The sequence below is a fragment of the Amaranthus tricolor genome, chromosome 5 (genome assembly GCF_026212465.1).
Source record: "Amaranthus tricolor cultivar Red isolate AtriRed21 chromosome 5, ASM2621246v1, whole genome shotgun sequence".
NCBI lineage: Eukaryota > Viridiplantae > Streptophyta > Magnoliopsida > Caryophyllales > Amaranthaceae > Amaranthus > Amaranthus tricolor.
This window is the reverse complement of record NC_080051.1, coordinates 24,997,068-25,012,097: the sequence shown is the minus strand read 5'-3', so window position 1 is coordinate 25,012,097 and position 15,030 is coordinate 24,997,068. Positions and strand designations below refer to the sequence as shown.

At 31.9% G+C, this 15,030-nt stretch overlaps 2 protein-coding genes across 2 annotated transcripts; one reads left to right on the top strand and one right to left on the bottom strand.

Moving 5' to 3' along the window:
- The first annotated feature begins 3,346 nt into the window (after positions 1 to 3,346).
- LOC130813043 (GTP cyclohydrolase 1-like) lies at positions 3,347 to 6,393 on the top strand. The gene is made up of 2 exons (XM_057678741.1): positions 3,347 to 3,871; positions 4,969 to 6,393. Exons 1-2 carry the CDS (start codon positions 3,676 to 3,678, stop codon positions 6,108 to 6,110), a joined length of 1,338 nt encoding a protein of 445 aa, XP_057534724.1. The 5' UTR covers positions 3,347 to 3,675; the 3' UTR covers positions 6,111 to 6,393.
- LOC130813042 (uncharacterized) lies at positions 6,335 to 12,462 on the bottom strand. The gene is made up of 9 exons (XM_057678740.1): positions 12,115 to 12,462; positions 11,939 to 12,005; positions 11,643 to 11,852; positions 9,854 to 10,035; positions 9,532 to 9,706; positions 9,234 to 9,445; positions 8,695 to 8,820; positions 8,467 to 8,609; positions 6,335 to 7,213 (listed from the first exon to the last, which is right to left on the bottom strand). The coding sequence occupies exons 1-9, from the start codon at positions 12,146 to 12,148 to the stop codon at positions 6,662 to 6,664; spliced, it is 1,701 nt and encodes a 566-aa protein (XP_057534723.1). The 5' UTR covers positions 12,149 to 12,462; the 3' UTR covers positions 6,335 to 6,661.
- Positions 12,463 to 15,030: the final 2,568 nt, after the last annotated feature.

Below are 15,030 nucleotides of genomic sequence, written 5' to 3'. Positions count from 1 at the left end.
TTTCGCATCTTTCAGAAAAAAGTATAAAACCCCACTAAGATCCTACCTTATACACGATATTTAGAATGTCCTTTACCTTTACCTCTTTTTGTTTTATGTCATGTCTACATCTCACAACTTTGTGTCTCCTAATACTATAGTTTATGTCTCAGCAAGGCAATTGTGATTTGTGAATCGTGTATGTGCCATTTATAGATTGACCATAGTATCCTCGTGTCCAAATCTAAAAAAAAATATAATAAAAAATACACTTGTTTTATGATGAAAACTGTGATTAATTTATTTTCAAAAAGATAATATTTACCCTTCAATTAAGTTAAAAATTAAAAGTTTATAAATTCAAAATTGAGAAAGCGTAAAAGTATGCACTAGAAATTGAGTGGGTTGGTAAGTAACCCTTAGGATTTCTTAATCGACACAATACAAAGTACTACTCTTGATAAACTATTATCAAGGGTAGGGACCAATACTTTCTTCTCTCTCTTTTTTTACATCCATTATTCCATTCCCTTCACTTCTCTTATCTCTTATTTTGTTTAATATTTTATTATTATATCATTACATGTTTGGCAAATTGTAGTTCAACTTGTTTTTGTATGACTTTCCAATCATGAATCGAGCTTACATAATTAATATATTTTTTTATTTGTTGTAAGATTATTGGTGATCATTTTAAAGTTATAAATAAATATTTTAGAACTATAAATATCACTTTAAAACTATAATTGATTGTTAATCATTTTAAGATAATACTCCCTCCGAACTAATTTAGATGTCCCATTTGCTTGGACACGGTTATTAAGAATGATGTGGGATCCATTAAAAAGGGTAAGTAGTAAAAGGTAAGTAGTGAAGGATAAGTAGTGAATGGTAGTTGGGTAAGTAAGGTATATGGGGGTATATTCGTAATTTTTTGTGCGAACTAAGGATATTTAGGTAAAAAAAAGATTGACAAAAATAGAAATGGGACAACTAAAAAGACTTTACCAAATAAAAAAATAGGACAACTAAATTGGTTCGGAGGGAATAATATATTAGATCAACTCATTTGAAATGGTGTCATCATAAAATTGTCTAATTTAAGAAATTGAGATTGTAGTTTGTAGATAGGTGATAGCTCAATGGTCAAACAAAGTACTCTAGGTTTGCTTCTTTGTTTATCATTTTTCTATTTCAACCATCAACGGCCCACCACCGCCATAATCTCCAAGACTCCAACACCAACGGTTCTTATCTCTTCTTAATTTATTTATTTACTAAAAATACTTAAAAATATTGATGTATATTACTACTTTCTCCGTTTCAAAATACTTGTAACATTTTTTTTTCACCCGGTCTAATGCACCAATTTAATTCTTAATATCTATAATTATGTATAATATAAAATTATAAAAATTTGATATTAATAATCTTTGCATTGAAACGAATCAAACAAGATCCCATTTGACTATGCTTTGATTTATAGATTACGAATGAATCATAGATTAAGAGAAATAAGTGAATTGTGTCTGTTTTTTCAATGTTTATGACTATATTAGAACGAAGGAAGTATTAAGCCATGTTTGACATGACAAAATGGACCCATCTAAAGGAAAAAGTAAAAGTAGAACGAAAATAAGGATGCTCTTTTCCTATGCAAGTGCTTTTTTAAATTTTATTTTATAATAGAGTAGATTGAGGAGAAAAAAAAGATTGTGTGAGATTTGATCCTAGTACCTTATATTAAAATGCAGTATTTGTCCAATTAAACAAGATTTGCTTTTTTTAACAAAAGTGTTAAATGCCACAAGGAATAAAATTTAAGTCTAAGGTGCTGATTACATGAAAATAATTTTTCTTTTTCTCTGTAGATTGTATTGCATTTACATATAATTAGATTAATACTCGTTTTTGGGTTATATTTTTCTTTCAGATCAATAATCTCTTTTTATGATGTAGTGATTTTTTTTTCGGTTATTAGTCATTATAAATCTGTTTTAAAAAAATTATAATTTTTGAACATCAAAATTGAAGTCCATATATATGATCTTATTTACAAAATTTAATTTTTAGGGTTGCACAAAATATATATTTATTTCAGTAAATACATACTTCTACTTCTATGTTTCACATGTATACACAAAATGATATATTCTCGAAACAAATAAAAAATTGGGATATGATTTTAATGTCAAAAATGAGATTGGAAAAATAAAACCAAACATTCCTCTAATATCCCAACTGACTTGAGCCAACAAACTAAGAAAAATGTAAAAGCAAAGATGACTTTTCAACTAAAATTCAAAATAAGTAGGAGATATGAAGTTGGTAAAGTATGGTGACACCTCTATCAATTAAATGTACTAGGAGTACTGCATAAAAGGTATTAGTCTTTTAATTTTTTTTTGGTTAAAAAATTATTAGTATGTTTGATTATATAAGTCAAAATGTAATATCAAATTTCTTGTCCTATTTAATAGCTCTTAGCTAGTTTTTTTTAAATAATAGTCAATAGTCAATATTTAATTCTATCAAATATCTTTTTAACTGACTTATTCAGCTAACTTTAAAAACAATAAAACAACCAATATTTTCAATTAGAGAAAAGTGGGAACAAATCAATCAAAAAATTCCAAAATGTCATAATGTCGGCGTGACCTGGCTTTGACGAAAAAAACTTTGTTTACCCACCAAATAAACTACCCATCTAAGAAAATAAATAAAGTATATAAAGTTAATATACATTTATTATTCTATCATCTACTAATTAAAATTATATTTAATTATTTATCAACTAATCAATTGACATATGAGAGCACATAAATTATGTGAGTACATAAATTTCACTAAGCTCCAATTTGACTACCTCTAGTAGTCTAGTGCAAGAAAACCCTCGCCACTCAAAGGGAGGCAAAACTCAAAATGCAACTTGCCATCTAAACAAGCAAAGAAATCGTTGATCCACATAATTATGACAACATCAAATTGCACCCCACAAAAAAGTACTCTCTATATTAATAAATAATATAAACATACACGTTAAAATGAAGTATATGTTTTTTTTTGTATTTTTCTCATTAAATTCACAATTTTTAATAAATTATTTTAATAAAATTATAATAATGTAAAGTAATAAATTAATATTTATCTATATATTATAAATTAGAGATACCATTTCTAGTCTAAAAAGCATCATCTACAGTCTATGGGTGTATTAAGCTTTTCGTTTTTATTTATGGGTTATTGATAAAAATATGATATATCGTCATTTAACACTAACCCTTTAGACATTTCAATCATAACTTTTATAGACGTCATTACGATAATTTAAAAAGTATTTATAAAATATATTTTTCAAAAGAGTATATAGGAAGAGTACAAAGCAATATTATTCCACCTCTTTTTATTTTCCTGTGTTAATTATATTGTCTCGTTTTCCTCCACATCTCTACCATAACGCTCTCTTTTCAAGATAGATAGGGTGCAACCATTCTGTCTTTTAGCACCATAGTACTCCAATCATCACCATTTTTATTCATTCTTTTTAAGCTCTTTTTTGCTCTGCTTAATCTTTTTTCTCTTATATTTTTGCCATATTTTGATTAATTTTGAATTTTCTCAACATTTTTTATCTGGGTATTCACTAAATTATTATAAAGTTTGTATATTTTTTTTCTTTTTCCACCCTTTTTGTCAATGGGTGCTTTGAATGATGGTCATTATGATGTGGAACTTGAAAATACTTTGAAATTGGGTGTTGAAGAAGAAGAAGAAGCAGAAATTCAGGGTGCTATAAGAATTTTGTTGCAGGGTTTAGGTGAAGATATCAACAGGGAAGGCATCATTAAGACTCCACTTCGTGTAGCTAAAGCTTTTAGGCATGCAACTAAAGGTCATCCTCAACTTATTCTCTTCATTAGATTTTGTTATACTTAAGCTTTAATCTTTACTGTTTATCTACTGTATTATACCTTATGTTGATGTTGTTGATGTTTTTGTGGGTAATACTGCTTTTATCTTTGTTGATCTATCATACTCAACGTTTTAATTAAAATGATCGGTATTAGTATGATATTGTTTTCGCTTATAATAATCTTGAAAGCCCTCATTTTAAGATGGTAAGTGTCACCTTAGGGATCACTCTAAGTCTGAATATAGAAAATGATCACTAAATCATAACACTATGTTTGGATAGAGAAAAATGCGGGGCAAGAAAGGAGACGGATTTAAAAGGATGGAAAATCCTTACTTGAATAACAAAAAGGGATAGGAGGGATTCAGGGAAGGGATTTAGGGATCGAGTTAGTGATCATTTTTTAAAATGGTAAATGATTATTTTAAGATTGTAAATCACTCCAAGTTTAAAACGATCACTCTATATTTAAGACTATAAAAATGATTACTTTAAGATTGTAAAAAACGATCATTTTGAATATTTTAAAATTGTAAATGACCACTTTGGTTATGAGTGATTATTTTAAGACTAATATATTTGGATAGAAAATTAGAAGAGAAAAGAAATAAAAGGCAGGGGAAGGGAAGGAAGGACAAAGGTAAGTAGGGATAGTGCACTTTGTTAGAAGGGAAGGGAAAAAAAGGAAAGAAAACACTGTTTTCCTTCAAATCTTTTACTTCAGGAGATATTGTATTCTTAAATAAATTTGGTCATGTTTTTCTTTAAATTCCTCCCTTCCCTTTTTGAAATCCAAACAAGAATCTTCCATCTCTTCAAATTCCTCCCCTTTTTTTTCCTATATTTCTCTCTATCCAAACACAGTGTAAATACATAATGGACTAACCCCAATAAAGATGGATAGTTGGTCTCACCGTGAGACTGTAGCATTCGAAAATCTGTGATGAAAGAATAAGAGCCTCAAGTATTAAAAGCGCACAAAGTCTGATATATGTTTGCCAATTTTGCCAAATTTTGCTTCTTCCTTGGTACATAGGACTAAAGTTGTTGATATTCTGTAATTCTTACTTCTCCAGGATACAGACAAAATGTAACAGGCATTATAGAAGGTGCTATATTTCCAGAAGCAGGTCTAGACAATAACAAAATTGGCCATGCTGGGGGAGCAGGAGGTCTGGTCATTGTTCGCGATCTTGACCTTTTTTCGTATTGTGAATCTTGCTTGCTACCGTTCCAGGTCAAATGTCATGTTGGTTATGTTCCATCGGGGCAGCAAGTCGTTGGCCTTAGCAAGCTTTCCCGGGTTGCTGATGTCTTTTCCAAGCGCCTTCAGGATCCACAACGGTTGGCTAATGAAGTGTGCTCAGCTTTGCAGCAATCAATCAACTCAGCTGGTACTGCTGTTATTCTTCATTGCCATCACATACATTTTCCTGCATTAGAATCTATGTTCCTCGACTCGTCCTCTGATGGGTGGATAGAAGCTTTGGTTGCATCTGGAACTGGAATTTTCGATGATCAAGAAGCTGATATCTGGGGCGAGTTCTTTAGTCTTTTGAGATTAAATCGCTTCGAAAAGAGAAACTCGGACAAGCGTTGGTGCCCATCTCAATCTAAGACGGTCAATAACATTCCATTAAGTATGATTAATGCAGTCACTTCGATTCTTAAATCTTTGGGTGAAGATCCGCTAAGGAAAGAGCTTATTGATACTCCAGCTCGCTTCTTGAACTGGATGATCAATTTTCGGAACTGTAAAGTGGAGATGAACCTGAACATTTGCAACAAAACGGTACCTCGAAAACCATACGAGGAAGTCAAGTATGACATGCCGATGCATTCTGCGCTAAGTTTACCATTTTGGTCGCAGTGTGAACATCACTTGCTACCGTTTCATGGTGTAGTGCATATAGGTTACTTTTCTGTTGAAGGAGGAGATCCCATTAGGAAGTCCCTTCTGCAATCAATAGTGCACTTTTATGGATTCAAGCTGCAGGTTCAGGAGCGACTAACCCGACAGATTGCTGAAACGGTTACGCCTCTTCTTGGTGGGGACGTAATAGTCGTAGCCGAGGCAAGCCATATGTGTATGATCGCTCGTGGTGTCGAGAAGTTTGGAAGCAGCACAGCTACAGTTGCAGTTCTTGGTCGATTTTCGGTTGATGCTAAGGCTAGGGCATTGTTTTTAGGAAGCCTTCCCAACACTAAACATTGTTAAGGATGACTGATCATATCTTAAGCTTCTTTTGAACCTCTCATTTCTTGGAAGCACGACAAATAGGTGCCATTGCGAAAAACATACAGATTATCTCCTATTTGTTTTTATCGATGTACCCTTGAGAAGAGATTGTAAATCATATGTTTGTAGGCGTAATGATCAACCATTCAACTTCTTTCACACAGAAGAAAATCGAGTCTTGTCTCTGTTAGAGCATGTATCACTTTTCCCAGAAGGAACTTGGGTCGATTGTTGTTATATAAAAAAAATTAAACGTTTTACATTTGATTAACAAAACGTAGTCATTTGCACACCAGCAACAGTTATTAGCTCCATATGTTTTATCTGTCGGGTTACAATCGATCTCATACACTCGGAAGATTGCTATCGTCTCTTAACAGTACAGACTTAATGTCATGACACTGGGAGGAGAAACTAATCAGCACAAGGTATATTTATAATACATTAGAAAGTTGCTATACATGCATACACATCACAACATCATCTAAATTGAACTTGAAGCCCCAAAAAACGAAGTTACAACGTGGAATTTAATCCGAGTCTAACCACAGGTGACGAATCTTGTGCCATTTAACAGCAGATTCAGGATGCCGTTTCTTAGGAGATGGTGATCGAGAATCTCGCCGTTTATGTAAATAATCTGCACTAGATTTTGAAGGCAAAGTTGGCTCAGATGTAATAACAGCAGATTTCGAGGGCAGACTTGGCTGGGATGTAACAGCTGAAGATTTCAAGGGTAAAGCTGATTCAGATTTAGCTGCTAGAGTCGTTGATGGCTCGGATGACACCACAACGGATTCTGAAGGGATAGACGGTATAGATGTAGTTTGAGAGTCGACATTCTCATATGCTTGACTTTTATGAGAATGGTTTACAGTAGAAATTGAGTCGGAATTTGATGAATATGTGATTAGAGGGTCCTGAAGCTTGAAAGGATTTTGTGATTCAGTTGAAGGCCATTTTATCGTAGATGCCACCGGTGGATGATCATTTCTATGAACTTGATTCGTTGGCATAGCGATGCATGCTATTCCCAGGAGTATTGCCGTAATTATCAATGTCAACAAGGATGTTCCAGAAACCTGCACATTTGCTAGCGCCTCTTAGCTGCGGATGTTTATGTAACCTCGAAACATAACCAAAAAGCTTACATAGAACACAGAACTACAGAAGAAAGCAGAGGATATACAACTAGGGCATGACGTTGACATTTAACTTCAAGGGATGATAATATTTTCTTATTTTCAACTGTCGGAATAATGATCGAAAATACGAGGGTAGTTGTAGTTAGTCATCCTATGTAAGTGGATAGTTGTAATAGTGCTCATCAAATGTTATTGTTAGTCATTTCATTTTGCCTATACAGTCGGTCTCCTGAGAGACCGTCTCCCTGAAAGATATCTCTCAGGCCCAACCCGTTAAAACCTAATTAAACTTAAAGATGATAATGGGCTGACCAAATTAGGGATGGTCTCTCAAAGAGACCGTCTCTCACAAGAATTTGTGTTGCCTATAAAAGTTTTATAATGTACTTTTTTATTGGCATTGAACGAAGATTCAAGTATAATCTTCCTTCCTCTCTCTTATATCTATTATATAATTTTAACATGAGCCAAATAATGATTCGAGCTTATGAAAAGAAAAGTCTGAAAGAAAACAATGTTCTTATTCTATATTTTTATGACATTTTATAGCACATACTATGACATGATGGTAAATCACATTACATAGTGAGATTTTGAGGTTTGGAGATCAAAAATCTGTTAGAAGGAGGCCATTAAGTAACTTAACGACCTCATCTCAATTCCATGCTAAAAGGTACAAAATTTGCAAGCACTGGGCATCAGCCACCAAAATTTAAGGTTTAGATTCAAAGCCAGAAAGAATGAATTCTTAAATCAGACGTCTCATGGTGAGACCATTTCTATTGGGCTAGCCCATTTACATTTAATGTGTTAAAGTGATCACTTACAAATTCAAAGTGATCTATTACAAAAACACTAATTTTTTATAGAGGCCGTCTCACTGTGAGACGTCTTCAATTGGGTTAGCCCAAACTCTTAAAAAAAAAAAAAAAAGCTTCTTGTACAAGTATGAATTCAGATATTATCATTCTTTTTAGTATTTTTTTTATTAATGGGCTGCTTGTATGGGCTCGTTTCACGATGAGACAGTTTCATACAAGACTTGTTACAAAAATGGACTAATTATATGGGCCCCCTCTCATAGTGAGACGGTCTCATACAAGACGAGCTGTTCCAATATAGAATCTCAGCAGCAGAGAAACAAAGAACTATAATTCACATATATGAGTGCCCAGGGTCCAGAATCTAACCTTATCTTTGAAACCCTTAACAAAGAAAGTACTCCTATCAACCCAATCTCCAGACTCCTTGCATGGGATATTCTTGTCGGCGTGTTCCAGAGAGTATCTTATCATGTCCACGATCATCAGTTCACTTGTCAAATCAGAGTTATCTGTACAAAAAGGTTCGCTATTTAGTTTTGCAGAACACAAGTATTTTCACCATAAACAAAGGCAATATGTCGAATTAGTATTCACCTGGTATGTCAAATATCTGTTTTGCAGGTGGCACACCCAGCTTCTCACCTAGGTAAATGCGGACACGAATTCGATCTCCTAGAGAAAGTAAATCACCATGTGTGACTACAATAACCGGTTTATCATCTGCATTTCAGAAAATACAGTTAGTGATGGTCAAATCCGTACCAAAGATTAATGAGCCAATGCATTAGAGGGATGAGAATGCAAGATGACTAGAGCAAAAAGTTGATTGTAAATGATAGAATATATCAGTGTCACATAATTCGCTAATCAGTTCGAATTCATGTCAAAAAAAGCAAATATTGTCAGCTTTAGGTTATTTTCAGGCCATTTTGAGCAAATCGTGAATTTAAAAGGCGAATTAGCCGGTAAATTATGTTACACAGGAATGTATGAATTATATCATGAATGAGAATTTAAAAAATAGAAAAATTGTAAAAAATAAATCAACCTTTGCTCGATCCACTGAAAATAAATCCAACTATTGTTTATTTTTAAATAAACATGGGATTCAAACGAGTATAGCCGTTAAGTACCTTTAAATGACAAATACGGGCAGCTGAAAGTTTCGGACACTATTTCCATATACCTTTTGTCCTCTTTCTTGTCACAATTCATAGATCGAAGTACTTGATAGCCATTAACAACAAATATAACGAAGTTAACCTTTCTGATCGCACTCGAAGGAATACCACTCTGATGAGCTTTGCATTCTAGTGACGTTTTCAAACCAGGAGAATCTGAATCCCTATATCAAAACACCAAGAAAATGTCAAATTATTGGTGTTCAATGAGATCGAAAAGCAATGACCGATCTATATCAAGTTATCTTACCTAATAACTAGCTCACCGTGTCGAACCCCTTTGATCATCCAACGCTGAAGCATTTCATCGTTATCAGCAAAGTTCTCAGACAAACTACGCGTATCAAACAAGCAAAACGAAGTTGCACCTCGGGGAATCATATATTCTTGAAGGAAGAAGGTCCCTTCCCCAATAGATGGGTTATCTAGCAATATATAATATAGTTTAGTTCTTCGTGTAAGACGGAAAAATGTTTTTTGTTTTGTAGCAAGCATATAATAGTTAAAAATCAAATAACGAGCAAAATAGGGAGTATCGAACCCCATAAAGAACAGGGAATAGCTTAGATTACATGCTACTTGTGCTCTCTCGGATGCAAACTTGTCATCTTCAAATACTCTAGATATTCTGTTAATCAAACTGCTTTTCCCAGATCCTTTAGGACCAATTAGTAAGAGCACGGTCGTTTTTGGTATGACATAATTGCTGAACTTCTTCTCACCAGCATTACTGATCCATGAACCAGGAGTATAGCTGCAACGATGAGATCGAACAAATGCCTCAGTTTCTACATGTTAGCCATAATGGATGTTCACTTTCCCCTATTGGTAAAGCTTTCAAAAAATAACTCTCGTATCTTGCTACCTTTAATAGTTTTTCGAATTCACCCATGTAAGTAAGACATTATTTAAGGAAAATGTCAAATCTCAATACTAGAATTGTCCAACTATTTATATTTATGATGGAAGGAAAAAGTATAGTTCATACCTCGAGTACTAGAGTACTAAAATAGTACACTTGTCCGAAATACCACCAAAAGTATAGATTGGACGGTTTGATCACGATATCACTTTGTATGAAGTAAGTTCTGGCTCAACCACTCAACGGAATGGTATCTTAACCCCTTGTGTTAAAAAGAATAAGAATGGGTGACGATTTAACAGTGAAATTGGGTGAAAGAAATAGGGCGGAAAGACCAATTCCCAAGATATTGAAGTCTATTCAAGTTTTTGAGGTTGAAAAGGGGTTCATTGTTTCAAAGTCCTAGATTGGAACTATCTAACAAATACTGTTACTAAGATAGATAGCAACTAGTAATAAGAATGGTAAAACGAATGCACGGGTAACTTAGATTTCCTAAAGCAACAATTGTGGAAGAAAACAAAATTTAAGTAACAAACACAAGTTCCTATTTGTACAACAAATCCATCAAAGGACAGAAAACTCAAAGATAAACACTGACTACTGACAACTTGTTTGATAACCGGTAATAATGGTAGCAATGAGCATAATAAATTTTAAGGGATGTTTGGTATGACAAATGAAAATGCAATGGAAAGGAAATGCTTAAAGAGCGATAAAGGTAATATTATGTGTTAATATTATCAAATGTTTGGTATAAAGAAATGTAAAGAAATGAGAAAAAAAGAGAGAACCAAAAATGAGTGGTAACAATACGGAGGTTTCTTAATTAGCCATATGAAAGGGATTGAGTTGATCTCATCTCATAACAAAAACTAAAAAATAAAATGAGTTAAGTGAATCACTTATTTGAACCTTAAGCTCATGCCAAACACCTTTTTAAGCATAGATATATGGAAGCCCCAACCCTAATCTTCAGGGATAAAAAGCTTCATCCTCACGTATGTGTTATTCTTCATAAATTTCATTCCCGCCCAATAATACCTTCTCCGACGGTAATGAATGGGATTAAATTTTATGATGAAAAGAAGATTAATGAAGTTGAATTAGCATAATTTGAAAACCAACTAGCCTTGCAAAATTACACAAAAGATGGTTTCATATTACCACATCTACAAAATGGGTGTGAGAGTTCACACCAATCTAACATGGATAAGCAGTTTTATAAAGACATTGGAAACAATATACATTCCATTATGTTCTTTACCCCGAGTGGCTCGGGGTTTTGGGTGCAAATTGACATAAATAAGAAGCATAAACATAGAACACAAATTCTTGTGAGAGTCTGTCTCTTTGAGAGATGGAGAGACCATCTCTAATTGGGTCAGCCCATAAAGGAAAACGTAGAGTAAGAGTACGCATTTGGGTTAAGCAAGTAACGTCTAAGAGAGACGATCTCTCAGGAGACCGGGTGAACATAGAAAATCAAGGAAAATAACCTCGAGATTTTAAACTTTGCTTGATAAAGGCCATGTTTTCGAGCCCATAATTCATCATAGTTCCTCATAATCTCATCATATGCAATCTTCCTTCTCCTTAGATTTCCTTCCATTTCAATTGAATTAGAAGAAATTCCATGAATTACTTCATCAACCAACTCATATGATTCACTTATCAATTCATCTTCATTCATTGTCCTTGAACAATTCCTAAACCAACAAACAAAACCCCCCTCAAAAATCAACATTTACCCACATAATCAAAACCATTATTCCACAAAATACAATTAAAATACCTGTAAAATGAGGAAGGATGAGATGGGTAATCCCGGTATTCACTATCCAAAGAAGATAACTCATCCTCTGCTTAAATTCAAACATGTATATCGAAATTACATTAAAAAGTTGAAAAAACATAAAATTAAAACACAAAGATTGCAACTTTAACAAAAGAAGAGAGGAAAAGAAATACCAGATGTAGAACAAGGAAGATGATCACCACCCATTGGGCCAAATTGTTTATTCCCCCTTACAGACTACAGTAGCTGTAATTTGAGAAAGACAAGATCAGGACTCAGGGTTTATTTGAATTATTCTTCATTTGTTCTTAAAATCTTAATGAAGTGTAAGCGTTTGAGTTGAGATACTTGAGAATTGGGAGGTAGTTGGACTTTGTACAGTCCAGATGAAAGTATTGTATAGTGTATTAGGACAGATCCCAAATCAAATATTATTGGCACTTGACCAATTGACCAATCTCCACATGGGTGGTATTATTATGCTCATGGTGTAGTTGAAAGTGGTATTTATTGATTTGGAGTCTAATTGTAGTGGAATAACTATGTTCCTGGCATGTGTGATTTATAGAACAAACAATTTATCATCATCGTATTTAGTGTATCTCGCTCATGAAAAGTATGATTAGATTTCGAGAAGGAATGAAAGAGGACAATTCATACTCATAATGAATCATACGGCCAAACCTTGACTTTAGAAATGTTTACATTGAATGAAAAAGTAAGTTAAACGTGTCTATAGCTTATTCATGGGACAACAAAATAAAAAATAAAGCAAAAGGGCATAGTGCAGAGGGACTATTACTTGTTCAAAATATGTTGTATGAGACGGTTTCACAGTGAAATGAGACTATAAGATGTGACTCGTATGAATAAATAAGCAATCTAACATATATTATGTGATTATAAGCTATTTGTTTGAGGTAGTCTCACCACGATAAGATCTCTCGCAAGAGTATATCTTGTTAGAGCACTATGTACTCTTTTTGTCTCGGCGTACATATCTCTTTTTTTTGACATTATTGCTCAATTAATCTTAATTTATATTTTACTCGTAAATAATAATTTAAACCATAATTAAATAAGATTTTTTTTAATTTTTAAGTTTAAATAATTTTTAATTATAAAATTAAATTAGAGATATTAATATTTAAATAAGAACTAAATGGAATATGGGGAGAGACATACGGAATATTAAAGAATAAAGTACTCTAATACTCTTGTAATATTTGTTTTTTTTCATGCGGGTTAATACATTAATTCAATCCTTAATATCTCTAATTATGTATAATAAAAAATTATAAAAATTCGATATTAATAATCTTTGATCGAGACGAGCCAAACAAAATCGATATTAATAATCTTTGATCGAGACGAGTCAAACAAAATCCCACTTGACTATGTTTTAGCTTATAGATTAAAAAATAGTCACAAATTAAGGAAAATAAATAAATAGTGTAAATATTTCCAATGTTGCAAGTAAATTGGAACGGAAAAAGTATTCTTTATATCCTACAAATCTCATTTTACCATGAATGAGGCATAATCCAAGAAATATCATTAGGGTTTTAAGTATAATTTTGTAGAATTGATTACAATCATTCAAATGGGATATTTGAAAGGAATAAAAGAGAGTATTATTATATCATATACATATTATAATTTAGGAAATTTTGTGCCACGTGACATTCATATACAACATAATTTGCCACTCAAATTAATACACTTTTTATTTTCATATGTTTTTTTTGCATTGAAATCCTTAAATAACAATTAATTTTAATAATATTGAAACTCTTAATCTTCATCAATTTAATTCATCTTTTTTTGTATAAACATACATATGCTAGAAAATAAAACTCTTTATCTTCTAAATTTAATTATACTGAAGATAAAAAGATAAAATTTAAGATTTTTTATTAGTGTCACATACATAACTTGCCTTATTTATATGATTGAATTCAAGTCTTCATTTAGTGCATCCCACATACTTAAGGGTGGATGGTGTTTTAAGAGTTGAGTTTATTGATTATTTCAATTAGTATAAAAATTGCGATAAAACTGGAGAAAGATATAGATTTTTGTTTCGTTGCTATGTGAATATGCAATCTTATCTCATATAACTTTTATGGGTGTAGATGTAGGATAAAATATGGGTTATAAATTGAGATCAAACTTTGAAGAGTTGAGTGGAGATGAAATGAAAGCAAAGAGAAATGAAATTTGATGAAGACGATGTTTAATGTGTTTTCATGTTGACATGTTGTGTAGTTATGGATGTCATAATAATCAAATATATGTTGTTATGATATATGATGATCAATTTTAGTAAGCATATGAGTAACCTTTGTTTTAAGTATCACTTCTTTTCAAGGGTTAGTAAATATTTTTGATCAAAAATATTAATATTAGGTTATTTGATAAACTTAACACAAATTGAAGATATTTGTATTATAATTAGTTGATATTTTTTTTGTTATGTTAAAACTTTATAGATATAAATATATAATTGTTTAAAATAACATTTATATTAATTTAAAAACAATGTCTAAATTAATAGTATATTTTTTTTTATAAAATAGTTTTATAAGCACATGCATAGCACAGGTAAATACCTTTAATTATTGAAATTTTAAAGTTTAAAAAAATTATAAATACGTAATTTCATAAACTTAAGGAAGATATACAAACAGAAGTTATTATTAAAGCGGAAGCGTAAAATGTATCGAACAAATGTTGATATTGAAGTTATAGAAGTAGAAGTTATACCACAACATAGGTTGATAATTGAACAAATATTTGTTTATGTTTGAGTGAACTGTAGTATTTTTACAATAAAAATACTTATTTTAATTGAATAATACTTTTATAATTATTAGAGTAAAAAAATAAAGAAAAAGCAGTTGAGAAATAGGGTGTATATCTATTGAACGTATTCATACAAATGAATATTTTTAATCAACTATTTTTTAAAATTTATGTATTTATCATCAACGATAGATTATAGAGTATAGGAAAAATTACCCTGAATAATACGAACTTTCACTGATTTTCCTACAATAATACGAACTTTCAATTAACCATGAATAATA

Coding starts and splice junctions, on each gene's coding strand:
- LOC130813042 (XM_057678740.1), bottom strand. CDS start 12,148: ATGGGTGGTGATCATCTTCCTTGTTCTACATCTG. Junction 8,821..9,233: donor CCCGTATTTGTCATTTAAAG/GTACTTAACGGC, acceptor TCTGAAATGCAG/ATGATAAACCGGTTATTGTA. Junction 8,610..8,694: donor ACAGATATTTGACATACCAG/GTGAATACTAAT, acceptor CTTTTTGTACAG/ATAACTCTGATTTGACAAGT.
- LOC130813043 (XM_057678741.1), top strand. CDS start 3,676: ATGGGTGCTTTGAATGATGGTCATTATGATGTGGAACTTGAAAATACT. Junction 3,872..4,968: donor TTTTAGGCATGCAACTAAAG/GTCATCCTCAAC, acceptor TTACTTCTCCAG/GATACAGACAAAATGTAACA.